Raw genomic sequence first — 14,404 nt, forward strand, 5'->3', positions numbered from 1 at the left:
GAGCAGCAGTAATAGAAATCTCTCAAATAAGAACTGTGTGCAACTTCCTTTCAGTTGTCTGTATGGATGGACACTATACTTTATGTGATTGAATGATCTGGAAATGTGATGACAGCTTGTATTACTCTCAGAGAAAAAAAAATTAGAGTTCTCATGATTTTGGCTCAATTCCACTCCTGCTTCCTGACTGATGCTATAATTCTCATTTTAGGCCATATTTCTCTATAGTATTTACTTGGGCTTTTATTGGCAGGCTTACTTTTTTTTTTTATGTTTTACTTCAGAAGATCATGCTGAATTCTTCCTCTGGTTTCAACAATCATAGCAGCCACACTAGGGTTGGACTGTTAGGCTTCTAAAAACTTAATTCAACTTGACAGCTCTTAAACACAGTGTTGCTTAACTGAGAATGTCCTCTGATAAAGGTTTGGAACTTGTTTCAGTCAGTTAGATTTAAATCTCACTATTGTAGGAGATTGTATGTGAGTTTTATTTCATTCTTAATTCTTCAGCAAACAAGCATTTCTTTTAACTTTTTAAACTATACAGAAAATAATTTGACATGTTCAAGTACTCAACATCTTAAACAGATTTTACTTTTTTGCTATATCTGATTTAAATCTTTTTGTTTTTATTGTGGGAGAAATAAAATATTTCAGATTCAGGGAAAAGTGCCCCCTCACAATTCCTTTCCCATCCTTTCTTCTTTCCCCCAGAAGTGACCACTATCCTGAAGTTGATGTGTATCATGCCCAATCAGCTTTTATATTTTCTACTACGTATGTATATATCGATCAACAACTTTTTGTTTTCTGTTTTTAGATTTTATATGAAAGATAACATCCTCTATGAATTATTCTGCAATTTTTTCACTCAATGCTATATTTGAGATTTATGGTTATAATTGAAATCTAACTCATTAATATTACCTGTTGTACAGAATTCCATTTATATTATATATGTAATTAATTTCTAGTCTGTTTCTCTTCTGAACTGTGGTGTTGGAGAAGACTCTTGAGAGTCCCTTGGACCGCAAGGCGATCTAACCAGGCACTCCTAAAGGAAATAAGTCTTGAATATTCATTGGAAGGACTGATGCTAAAGCTGAGACTCCAATACTTTGGCTCCCTGATGTGAAGAACCGACTCATTGGAAAAGACTCTGATGCTGGGAAAGATTGAAGGCAGGAGGAGAAGGGGACGACAGAGGATGAGATGGTTGGATGGCATCACTAACGCGATGGACATGAGTTTGAGTAAGCTCCCGGAGTTGGTGATGGACAGTGAAGCCTGGTGTGCTACAGTCCATGGGGTCGCAAAGAGTCAGATATGACTGAGCGACTGAACTGAACTGAGTCTGTTTCTCTACTGATGAACAAAATGTTTAAAATTTTTTGCAATTAAAACAATGTTGCATTGAATATCCTTTTGTTTTCTTGTGTATGTGAGTGGTTCTCTTAGAATTGCTGGGTGACAGATATAAGAAATTTAACTTAACAGGATTATCAAGTTACTTTCCTAATGGTTACACAAATTTACATGACTATTATTTTATTGTCATAAAAATGTTTTGTGTATGTGTGTGTGTAAATAAATTCAAATAAAGCCTATGAAGAACTTGGTACTTTATAATAATCAAGACAAAATGGAAATGGAAGGTTATGAATCTATGCCTGTGACCTTTAAGAATAAAAGTTTAATTGAAGTGAGGTCTAAGACAAGCTCAAAATATCTGGTTCAAAAAGTCAAACTCAGCACTGGGACTGACAGAGCCATAAGTAAGTAGAGTAGGTAGGAATGATTAATGATTAAAGATGGGGGTAGGCACAAACACCTCAGAGACTCAAAAAGAGTCCCCTAGACCTCATACTCGGAGAAGGCAATGGCAACCCACTCAGTATTCTTGCCTGGAGAATCCCAGGGACAGAGGAGCCTGGTGGGCTGCCATCTATGGGGTTGCACAGAGTTGGACACGACCGATGCGACTTAGCAGCAGCAGCAGACCTCATACTAGGCTCCAGAGCTTCCACTTATTAGTAGTCAAATCCATTCTTCATGCAAGTTTTGATTGAAAAGTCTTTGATTTTAAAAATAATAATAGTTCTTTGGGAGAAATACGAGTAAAGAAGAGCACAAACTGTTAAGGTGATAATGTTTTTAACAAACAAAACAAAACGAACAATCCAGTTTTCATCAGAGGCAGTAACCTTTCTTTTATCATATGTTCTGTTAAAACATACTGTGTTGAACAAATAATACAAATAGTAAAAACTTCAGTGTTGGAGATCAAAATGATGCTAAGAGTGTTTATTTTTAGAACATTTTCTCCTTTATATACCATGAAAATTCCTGTATCCATAATGGTCAGCAAATTACAGAAGCTCGTTACCACATGTTCTAAAGCAGTGGTTGGAATATTTTTTCCTAATACACCTGAGGGATACGACACATCTCCATCATTAACTGTGGCTTACTACGGCAGTACTGTGAAGAAGGGAAGAATTTTTAAAATGACCCTCAATTTCAGGTGATTTTGATATGCTGTTCCACTTTAACCATCATTGAGAACAGATGTGATAAAATAGTGACTCTCAATTTTGGTTGCCTACTAATATCACTCGGGGAGCTCTAAAGAAAATTCTGGTCTAACTGATCTGAGTGGAGCCTGGGCCTTAGCATTTAAAGGTGCTCCCTAGGTGGTTCTAACTTGTAGCCATGGTGAGAATTACCTCCTTTCCCTAAAGAGGTGGTTGTCAAATTTTAGCATATCCCAGGACAACATGAAAGAGTTGACGAGGCACAGATTGCTGCGCTCCAGACTCAGAGTTTCTGATTCATTAGGTCTAGCGTGGGGTCCAAGAATTTGCATTGCTCACAAATTCTCAGGTCATGCTGATGCTGCTAGTCTGAGGACCACACTTGGGAAATCCATGGCTCAAAACCAGAAAAGACTCACCCTCTATTTATTGACCCTCTCTAAGACATTTATAGAAAAGCTTCTACAACTCATATTAAACTATTCTTTAGTTATTAGTTAACATTTTAGTACAGAATTAGCTAACAAATTATTCCCTTTTTAGAAGTAGTCTATGCATGTGTGCGTGCTCAGTTGCTTCAGCTGTGTCTGACTCTTTGTGACCCTGTGGACTGTAGCCCGCCAGGCTTCTCTGTCCATGGGATTCTCCAGGCAAGAATACTGGAGTCAGTTGCTGTGCCCTTCTCCAGGAGATCTTCCCAACCCAGGGATCTTACCCACATCTCCTGAATTGCACGTGGATTCTTTACCGCTGAGCCACTGGGGAAGCCCAGAAGCAGTCTATACTCATCACTAAAAATAATTCAACAATATAAATACTTGAAAGTAAAATATCAGTTCCTCGTTTCCTCCCATTCCCTAACTTAGGAGTTGGCAGATGCTTCCTTCCTGTAAAGGCTAGATAACAAATATTTTTTGCACGGCAGGCTATAATGGTCTCTGCTGGCAATATTCGACTCTGCTCTTGTACATGAAGAGGCCACAGACAACCTGTAAATGACAGGTGTGGTGTGTTCCAATAAGACTTTATTTACAAAAATAAGTAGAGGGCTGGATTTGACACATGGGTTATAGTTGGCTGACTCTTGCCCAGACCCAGGTCCCAGAGATACTGCAGTACGATGTTTTGATTATATACTTTCACACATTTTCTTTGATTGTGTTTGTTCATGTCCGACTCTTTGCGACCCCATGGACTGTAGCCCACCAGGCTCCTCTGTCCATGGGATTTCTCAGGCAACAATACTGAAGCAGGTTGCCATTTTCTCCAGCAGGGCCGATCTTCCCAAACCATGGATTGAACCCATGTCTCCTGCTTTTCCTGCATTGGCAGGTAGATTCTTTACCACTGAACCACCTGAGAAGCCTTACCTTTGCTTACATGAACCCCAATGTTAGATCTGTATGCTCATATAAAAATACATAAGCATGTATGTACAAATATATCTTTTTGCTTGCTTTTAAAATGGAATCATCAGTGATATAATTTCTTACTCATTAGTTTGACAAAAAGTGTGGTGTCAAAAAACAGTAATTTTCACACATTATGTATAAAAGCTTTTCAGCTGGAAATGTTTATATTGGCAAAAATTGATAGAAACCCAAGGGTCCATGAAAAGGCACTTATTTAAATAAATAAAGTTTAGCTATACAATGTAATATTATGCACACGTGTAAAGGAGTATACTGCTATATACTATATATAGTATATACTATACATACAGTATATATACTAGTATATACTATATATACTGCTATATGTAGCAGTATATAGTTCATGGTATATCAGCAAGAGATAATTAAGTTTCAAAATATTAAAAATAATTTTAAAAGCAACTAATATCAGGAAAGTAATACAATATTTTTGGTTATGTAGCTTAAGCTTCTATATGTAAAACAGTGGGAAGGGTGTACTTTACCCACTGATAGGATATCATATTTGATTCTGAAGTGACTTAATCACTTTTAATACAGGAATGCCAACAGTAGTGAATCGTTTTATGCATTCTGTCTTTTGCAAAAGCTTTAAAACACTTTTGCTGGACATCACTACTGTGATTGCCTGGGAATGCCCGCTCACTTTGTTCAAGAGAACCTGGCTTCTAGGTGGAAATGCATTTTAATCCGATTGACTATGGCAGCTTTTACAAAACTGCTGTTAGTTAGAAATGGCAAAAGATGTAAACATACATTGCACAAAAAAGAGTATTACTGTTTTAGCCTGTGATTTCTCATTCTCACCTGTGGGCACACTTTAAGAAATCTGTGAGCTGAAGGCAATGCATTTAGTTGTGAAATCTGAATGATGCACTGCTTAAATGGTAAAAATTAGAAATAATGTGAAACAAGGATTATAATTCTTTTTCCCTTACTGCCATGGCAGATGCAAATTTTCAGTTTTGATATCTATTTTAAGGATCTAAAACAAGGCTTTTAATCAATGTATTATATATTAAATTGATACTGTTAACTTCTGATTATTCAAATTAATAAAATATTCATAGAGAAATGTCCAAAGTTTTACATTTCTCAGACACCCTCCCCACCCCCACCCCCATTAATTATCATGCCTAGAAGCTTTTTAGTGAAAGCAGCAGTCATCAGGCTGACGGAATCTGACAGGCCAGCAAGGCCCAATTACACTAGTGCTCTGTGGCACTTTGATGTCCTGGAGCCGGAGAGAGATAGGGGCAAATTGGGTAGCACATTATGTTAATGACTTGATTTAATCCAGCCACTAAACTTTATGTAGCCTGTTAAAAAAGATGCTAACACTAATTATGCCACTTTGGAAAGGAAAGGAGGGGACAAGCATTTCGTTCTGACAAAGTGAAGCTCATAAATGTTGTAAATGAAATGAAACAAAATGAAGTAATCTATGATTAATTATACATCACAGACATGAAGAAAAGACGAAGAACCGAGTAATATGTCTAAGTCCTGGGAAATCTGTTAGATTCCTTTTAAGGATCGACATTTCTAAAAAGTAACTATGAGCTGTCAGATTCTGTAACATGAAAAAAAGAAACTGAATGATCTTAAATTGCTTACATAGTACAAGCGATGACTGAAATTCAGAGTGTAATTGGCATAAATGATTTTTATCTAGGACACTACTTTTAGTCTCAATTTGGTGACATTATAGCTATAGGTAAAGGCAATTTAAAACATTTCTACACAGTGGAGATAACCACAGAGTAGGGTTAATTACCTTTTAACTAATCTCTGTGCCTCTATTCTTTATCCTATTGATAACAAGATCTTTTAAAATGTGATGTAAGAGTGTAAGCTCCCCCAAAGCAAGAGACTTATTTCTCTTACTGCTAAATTCCCAGTCCCCAGAACAAGGCTGGGGACACAGTAAATGCTTACTGACTCCACCTGTTTAATGAATGAGTGATCATCCTCCCCCCTTAAAAATCTTCACTGGCTGCTCACAGAACTTCAGGATAGACTGCAGCTTCCCCAGCTGATACACAGAGGCCTCAATGCTCTGGACAGGCCTATCATTTCAGAATCTTCTCCTGGGGCTCCCTCCATATGCCCTAGGCTTGGCCCATCCTAAAACCATTCTGACTCTGAGAATAAGCCATGTTCTCTGCACTCTCTCAAAGTCTCATGCTTTTTATTCCTTTGGGCTATAATGACTCTCCTTTGCTTTCACTAACTCTTAATCACCTTCCACAGTTGGCTCAGGCTTCACTGACTCTAGGAAGCTATCCCTGATGACGGTCCCTCATGCTGAGTTAGGCACCTCTCTTGAATGTTCTCAGAGTAGTTGCGCATCCCAGTCTCCAGCACTGACCTCTGCGCTATAATTGTATTTCCCCTACACTGTAAATTTTTGGAAGCCATGGATTGCTTCTTGTATGACACACAGTAGATGCTAATGAATGAAGAACAGTTGTGAGAACTAAAGAAGATATTACGTATTAGCCATTCAGTAATACCTTCCCTTCCAAAGAAAGCTATTATAATAGTGCCCTGAGATTTCTACCTGAAGCAGTTCTTAAAGAGGAGATGAAAGAAGAAATTAAGGAGCCACAAAAGTTTTTACGCTTAAAAAGTGAATATCAGCAGTGGGACAAAATGATATTCTGTGTCTCCTGGTTTCATGCACTGAAAAGGACACAGCACTGCTTCTGTAGGGTTCCCACCCAAACAAATACGCTGAATCCAATAAGGGGAGAAATCTCACAAATTCAAACTGAAGGACATTTTACAACATAAATGGCCTGCATTCTTAGAAAAAGTCAGTGTTATGAAAGACTAACTCAATGGAAGGCTGAGGAACCATTATGGATTGAAGGAGGCCAAAGGGGCATGACAACTAAATGCAATGTGTGATCTAGATTTGATCCTGGACCAGGTCAATAACTTGCTATAAGTGGTAATACAGGGACAACCCGCAAAATCTTACTAAGAATTGTAGATTAGATAATAGTATTGTATTATTATTCTAAAGTATTTAGGGATAAAGGGGCATGATTTCTTAATTATGTATGTAAGAATGTGTGTATATAATGCATACATACATATAAATGTATATAGGAGAGAGAATAGAAATGATTAAAAAGAGTGTAGCAAACGTTAACAACGGATGAATCTGAGTGAAATGTATTCAGGGGTTGTTTGTACCACTTTTGCAATCTTTATAAAGAAAAAAGTTCCATGACTGGTATTAAATGACTGCGAAAGGAGCACACAGAAAAACTGGTACAATCATTAGAAAATGCTGTATTTCACCATTATGATGATCTCCTGAGTTTTGTTCCTGTGTTCACAGATTATACTATTTTACTGTATTTGTTATGTAATTTAATAAAACTAAATTTCACCTATTAACATAAGGTACTGGTCAGTACCTTCTACTAAATGTAGAATTTGAAAAACCACATGGGAACTTGATTAATGGCTACCAAGGCATAAAGCATTGCTTAGAATAGCTGGTTGCTTGAAACAGTAATTCACACTTCTGAAATGGCATCAAAAATCATTATAGGAAGTCGCATTTGGGTAGTGAGGGCTGTATTAGGCTGTAGCAAAGTAACAAAAATTACTTTTCTGGAAGTAATAAGGAAAAAGTGCAATTTACTCCAAAGGAAAAATATATGTATACATTAGCATTAGTTGACTATTTTAGAGGAATAGCTCTTTCATTAAACTTCTTTGTTAAATTAAATTCTCTATTCTTAGTTAAGAGCACTGTACAACTGCACTGAGATGCTAGCAATGCTGTCAATATACACATGATTTGTTGAAAAATCTGATAAGGGGTTTCTCAACCTCAGCACTACTGACATTTTGGGCCAGACAGGTCTTTGTTGTGGGGCCTGTGCTCTGTAGCGTGTTAAGCAGCAACCCTGACTTCTATCCACTAGATGCCAGTAGTAGTCCCTCCCAGGGTGACAACCAAAAATACCTCCAGACGTTGCCAAAATGAATCCCTTGCCAGGCAAAACTGCCCCGGGTTGAAAATCTCTGGTCTGAGATGATAAAATGTTAGATAACATTTCCCCATTATTTGAAACTGACTTTTAGATGATGAATACAATGTTTAGAACACAAAGTTAACTGTTGCCATGTCTCCCTAGTATCTCCTGGATAAAATCTAAAATATTTAGTCTTCTCCATCATATCTGAAACCTTCTATCCTGTTCTGCAGAAAGGCTGCTCTAGTTAGTGTATTCTTATTTCTGAAACATACTGTGCATCGCCTGCCAGCATTAGCATGCACATGACTGTGCTTGCTGCCACGTATCCCCATATTTGAGATGTTACAGTTAAAGTGGACACTCCTTTTCACTATGTGACTGGCTACAGTTGAATGGGTCAAAGGACCACAATTGATAAACATGGATCCAATCCAGAGGCTAGACGTAGCTGATCACATCTTTCTCTTTGGGCTTGGGCATTTTGTAGGGCTATCTTTGGGCAAGTGAAGCAGAAAAAAATCAGCTTAAAATGAGAAAAAGCAGACAAGAAACTCACAAGAAAGCGGGTGGGTGAGGAGATTATGGGCATATCCTTAATGAAGTCTATTGAAAAATCACTCCAAATTTCTCTTTCCTCTGAACTTCCTTAATTAGTGGCATGACTGTCAGCAAGTCACCTTATTTCAAGGTCTCAGTTTACTTATTTGGAAAATGAGGAAGATGGGCCCTGAACAGCTTTATTCTTTAGCTCAAATATCTACTAATCATTGGTGGTATTGTCTCCTGATTGTTTTAGATTGTAATTTAACTGATGATTTAATACTTGACTTTTCATGAACACATCTTCCCAATTAGTATAATATTTCCTGAGGGCAGGGCCAGAATGCTCTATTTACTCCCTTAGGGAGATGTGATTACCAATTGCAGATGGTGAATCCCTGGGAATCACTGAGTTATAATAAAAGAGATGAGTGCTGTTTGTAAATCTGCTAGAGAAGTAAATCTTTTGGTACTAGTCCCTTAGGCCCTAGGACTGATTCAGTATCTCATACTTTTATGTTCAAAGGCTAAACCATGTAAAGTATCCAAAAATCATGATGAAAGTAAGCAGAGTCTTGCAGAACTACTGAGAAAGAAATGTGAAGAATGTGAGAAAGAAATATCTGAATCAAACTTGCAGGCTTACTACTCTTAAATGGAGTGCTCTTAGTAAAATGATGTGATGGTTAACTTTATGTGTCAAGTTGACTGGGCCATGAGGTATACAAATGTTTGGTCAAACATTATTCTGGGTAAGTCTATTAAGGTGTCTCTGGATAAGATTTAACATTTGAGCTGGCAGACTGAGTCAAGCGGATTACACTCCTTAACATGGGTGCATGAGTGTGTGTTCAGTCGTGTCCAACTCTGAAAGCCCATGGACCCCTGCCAGGCTCCTCTGTCCATGGAATTTTCCAGGCAAGAATACTGGGACAGGTTGCCATTTCCTACTCCAGAGGATCTTCTGATCTAGGAATGGAACCCATGTCTCCTGCACTGGCAGGCATATTCTTAATCACTGTGCCACCTGGAAAACCCTAATGTGGGTGAAAGTGTAAGTGTTACTGTCTCAGTCATGTTTGACTCTTGGTGGCCCCATGGACTGTAGCCTGCCAGGCTCCTCTGTCCATGAAATTCTCCAGGCAAGAATACTGGAGAATTCCATATATCAGTATGCTATACATTAAATGATATTATGATAATTAACAATCATATAACAATGATAATAAAACTTTGGACAGATGAAGTATTTATCAATCATCTGTTTGTATTTCTCAATCACAGAAACAATGGGTTTCTCTATTTTATGGAGGCACCTGTGACATCTGAAATGTTCTGTTCTATGAATTTGTTCAGCAGAGAGATTAAGCTAAAAATATGAGATTTTAAGAGTTGAAATAAGTATTGCAATTCTTAAAACAATAAAGTAGAAATTCTGTTTTTTCTTTTATTTTTTTAAAGGGGAAATTCTAAAAAAATTTAAGGAATACAATTAATCATTTCAGGACAATTAACTTGGATGAATAAAAAAGCTACCACTTTACTTACGTTTACTTTATAAAACCTTTTTTCTCCCCGACAATGAAAAATGCTCTGGTAAGTGGGATACTTCCTGTGTAAATTAAAGTATAACCTCCTTTTCAAAACTTCAATTTACATATATACTACTTTTCAGCAATGTGCTACAAAATAAGCAAAGTATATGTATATGAAATTAATTACCTTCTAAGAAAGTTTTATTTTTGGGTAGAATGAAATAATTTTAACAGTTTATCAGTGACATATTTAGATATGAACAGTCTATGAATTTACATATGTAACTTACTATAGTTTTAAAGGCAATCTCACATTTTGGAAATTCTTTAAAGTTCAGATTGGATTTACTATATCTTTGTATAATGGTTCTGTGAAGGAGTCAGAGAAGTCAACTGATTTGAACAAGTAACTACTGTAGCTACAGATGTTAGGTACTCTAAAACATGTAAGCAAAGCTAACACTTAAATGTTATGGCCCATGACATAATGAAAGCATAAATAAAATTTTCTTATACTAGATCATTACTTGGAAAAGATTATGATAATACATAAAATTTTTTCCAGAAATATTCTTCCTTAAGATTTTCATATATGAAGACTGATAAACTATGAATGAAAAGCAGCTTTATTTCAGAACATTTTTGGTTGATATCAGGTTACTGACCTGTTTGATATTCTTGGAGATAGGACCTGGAATAATACATTCATCACTGTCAGAAGCTGATCTGTCTCCTTCATCTGTTAAGAAACAAAATTTTATTGGTTTAAATCTGTTAAACCAATTACATGTGTACCCTGTAAATGCAGAGAAATAAGCATACATTACAAGGATAACCGTAAAAGAAAAATATGATAATCATGTCTGAATTTTTTTAGCACTGAAGATAATTAGATTTACATTACATTTTAGTACTGATTCATTGGAAAAGATCCTGATGCTGGGAAAGACTGAAGGCAGGAGGAGAAAGGAACAACAGAGGATGAGAGGGTTGGATGGCATCACTGACTCGATGGACATGAGTTTGAGCAAGCTCCAGGAGATGGTGAAGGACAGGGAAGCCTGGTGTGGTGCAGTCCATGGGGTTAGAAAGAGTTGGACAAGACTGAGCGACTGAACTGAACTACATTTTAGAAAAGAGAAAAGGAAATAAAAATATTGCTTGTTCAAGTATAAAATTAAAGTAAAAATTTTTTAAAGAACATGATAATCATATTTTCCCATAGCCTAATCTAAACTATTGTGTAAAAAATAAAGTTATTCCTACTATTTAAAAATATTTTTAGAAGTTTTACAGTAATATTGCAGTAAAGTTGACATACAATAAACCATACAAATTTGTGTGCAAAATTTGTATTTACATCTTGGAAACATGTATTTTGCTGCTGCTGCTTCTAAGTCACTTCAGTCCTGTCCGACTCTGTGCGACCCCATAGACGGCAGCCCACCAGGCTCCCCCGTCCGTGGGATTCTCCAGGCAAGAACACTGGAGTGGGTTGCCATTTCCTCCTCCAATGCATGAAAGTGAAAAGTGAAAGTGAAGTCGCTCAGTCGTGCCCGACTCTTAGCGACCCCATGGACTGCAGCCTACCAGGCTCCTCCGTCCATGGGATTTTCCAGGCAAGAGTACTGGAGTGGGTGTATTGACAAATATATAATTCTGTGAAACCATCACCATGATTAAGATAGTGAACATGTCTATCACCCCCAGTTTTCCTCATGCCCCCTGTAAAGTTTTTCCTCCTGCATCTTTCTATTTCCATTTCTATTTCATCCTTCCCTAGGCAACCACTTAAATGCTTTCTATCACAATAGATTAGTTTGCCTTTTCTAGATGTTTATATAAGTGAAATCATGTTGTATGTAAGTTGCCTTTCTTTCTTCATTTAAAAAAAATCAAGTCCTCTAGAATAACCCAGATAATAGTACTGGATCCAAAGAGAATACAAAGTCATTTAAAATATATATTTGGAACATGGTCAGCAACAATACTTGCATTCCATTGCAGTGCTCTGAGTTTGAATAAGAAGATATGCAACAATTCCACCTGACCACACCTGACGAGACTGAACTACATCCCATCATCTCTGTCAAGAAATAGCTATCATGAAGTAGACTCATGATTAAATGAAGATGTTCTATGAGGCGTGAACAGATTAAACAAAGCAGAGTCAGGGAAATAATGGTAATTTAAAAAAGGAAGTCACCTTCGGGTTCCAGTTCTTCAGTTATTTCTGTTTCATCTTCGGAAGACGTCAAACTTCGTTCTGCAAGCTGACCCTCAGACAGTACAGACACATCGTCGTCCTTTCCTTGCTGCGTTTTCTCAGTATTCTCTTTTACCTTATCTACACTGCTTTCCTGAGGAACCTGAAGAAGCAAAAGCACAGTGATATATTATTGCTTATATCACATTTATAGCATTCTTGCTGAAGCCCTTGAATGATAATAAAGAAGTAAATATACTGGCATGCACTTTATATTCGATTCATGAGAAAATAATCACTTAAGCTGCACAAATGAAAATATGCAGATAACTTAAAATCTGATTACAAATTATATATCAAAAAGCATTAATCTCAAAATGAATTTTACATTATACTTTAATTTGTATGTGTATTTACTACCTACTAATGTCTGCATAATTATAACTATTCCACTGGTAATATGTTGGACCTTTCTATTCCAGGGAAGTCATATAGGATAGGATCAGTGATATGATTTCTTTAAAAAAAATTTTTTTTTTTCATTTTTGACCACACTGGGTCTTCATTGTGGCACATGGGGGTCTCCGTTGCTGCATGTGGGCCTTCTCTAGTTGTGGCAAGCGGAGGCTACTCTCTAGTTGTGGTGTGCAGGCTTCTGGTTGCGGTGGCTTCTCTTGTTGCAGACCACAGGCTCTACAGTGTGCAGGCTTCAGAAGCTGCGGCTCACGATCTCAGTTGCCCTGTGGCATGTGGGATCTTAGTTCCTGGACTAGGGATTGAACCTGTATCCCCTGTGTTGGCAGGGGGATTCTTAACCTCTGGACCACAAGGGAAGTCCCAATGATCATGACAAAGTATTTAAAAAAAAAGAAACCTTTCAAGATAATTTTAATGTAAACACATACCTTGGGAATATGTGAAACAGTTGGCATATCAATTTCTCTTTCTGGTATATGTTCCACTTCTGGCGAAATTTCCTTTCTATCTTCAGGAAGAGTAGAGGTCTCCTTATATTAATGTGAAAATGTGCATATATGTTATTTTCTATTTTTTATTAAATCCTAAATCATCCCAAGACTTTTTCACACACACATACGTACACACTTAGCATTTACTCTCTTAACAACTTTCATATATAACATATAGCAGTATTAATTGTATTTATCATGTTGGACATTACATCCCTAATACTTATTTACTTTACAACTGCAAGTTTGTACTTTTGAGCATATTCATCCAATTTGCCCTTCCCCATCCCCTGCCTCTGGTAACCAGAAATCTGATCTCTTTTTCTATGAGCTTTTTAAAATTTATTTTTAATTGGAGGATAATTGCTTTATAATATTGTATTGGTTTCTGCCATACAACAGTGTGAATCAGCCACAAGCACACGTGTCCCCTCCATCCTGAACCTCCCCCAACCCCTGCCCCATCGTCATCCTCATGGTTTTCACAGAGCACCAGGTTGAGCACTCAGTGCCCATACAGCAGATTCCCACTGGCTATCGATTTAACACATGGTAGTGCATGTATGTGGTTTCAAAGTATAACTGACCTATAACACTGTATTAGTTTTCTGTTAAAATACACAGTGATCTGATGTTTCTATACGTTTCAAAATGATCACTACAACAAGCACAGTGATTAGACTGTGTCAGCATACAAAGATACTACACAGTCACTGTGTTCCCCATATTGTACATTTCATATCTGTGACCCATCCATTTTACAGTTGGGAGTTTGTATCTCCTAATCTCTTTTGTCTATTTTTTTCTTTCCCTCAGCCCCTCTAGCAACCACATTTGTTCTTTGTTTCTGTGACGATCTATGACTATGCTTTTGTGTTGTTATGTTTGTTCATTTGTTTTGTTTTTTTGGATAAGGTCTCTTTCACCTAGATGCAGACTGAGAAGAGAAAGGGTCTAGGTCTGAAGCTTGACTGCTGAGGAACTTCAGCATTTAGAGAGATGCTCCAGGTGAATGAGAAAAGTTAAGCTGGAGGGAAACTAGGAAGGCATGGTATCCCAGAGGCCAAGAGGGAAAGTATTCCACTGTGTCAAAAGTTACTGGGAGATTAAGAAAGGGACAGGGAATTGATCACTGGATGTAGCAAAGTGACAGTCACTGCCACCTTAGCAAAAGTGGTTTTAATG

General features: G+C 37.2%; 1 protein-coding gene across 6 annotated transcripts in view; it reads right to left on the reverse strand.

Annotated features, from left to right (window-relative positions):
- The window catches only part of RPGRIP1L (RPGRIP1 like), a 95,487-nt gene that overhangs the window by 21,422 nt on the left and 59,661 nt on the right, over positions 1-14,404 (reverse strand). For all 6 annotated transcript variants that reach the window (XM_055553631.1, XM_055553630.1, XM_055553629.1 and 3 more), the window contains 3 exons: positions 13,157-13,258; positions 12,252-12,414; positions 10,711-10,784 (listed from right to left, as the gene is read on the reverse strand). In XM_055553631.1, the coding sequence (XP_055409606.1) occupies positions 10,711-10,784; positions 12,252-12,414; positions 13,157-13,258 (339 nt within the window). The remainder of the gene's footprint in view (positions 1-10,710; positions 10,785-12,251; positions 12,415-13,156; positions 13,259-14,404) is intronic.

The sequence above is a fragment of the Bubalus kerabau genome, chromosome 17 (assembly GCF_029407905.1).
Source record: "Bubalus kerabau isolate K-KA32 ecotype Philippines breed swamp buffalo chromosome 17, PCC_UOA_SB_1v2, whole genome shotgun sequence".
Classification (NCBI taxonomy): domain Eukaryota; kingdom Metazoa; phylum Chordata; class Mammalia; order Artiodactyla; family Bovidae; genus Bubalus; species Bubalus kerabau.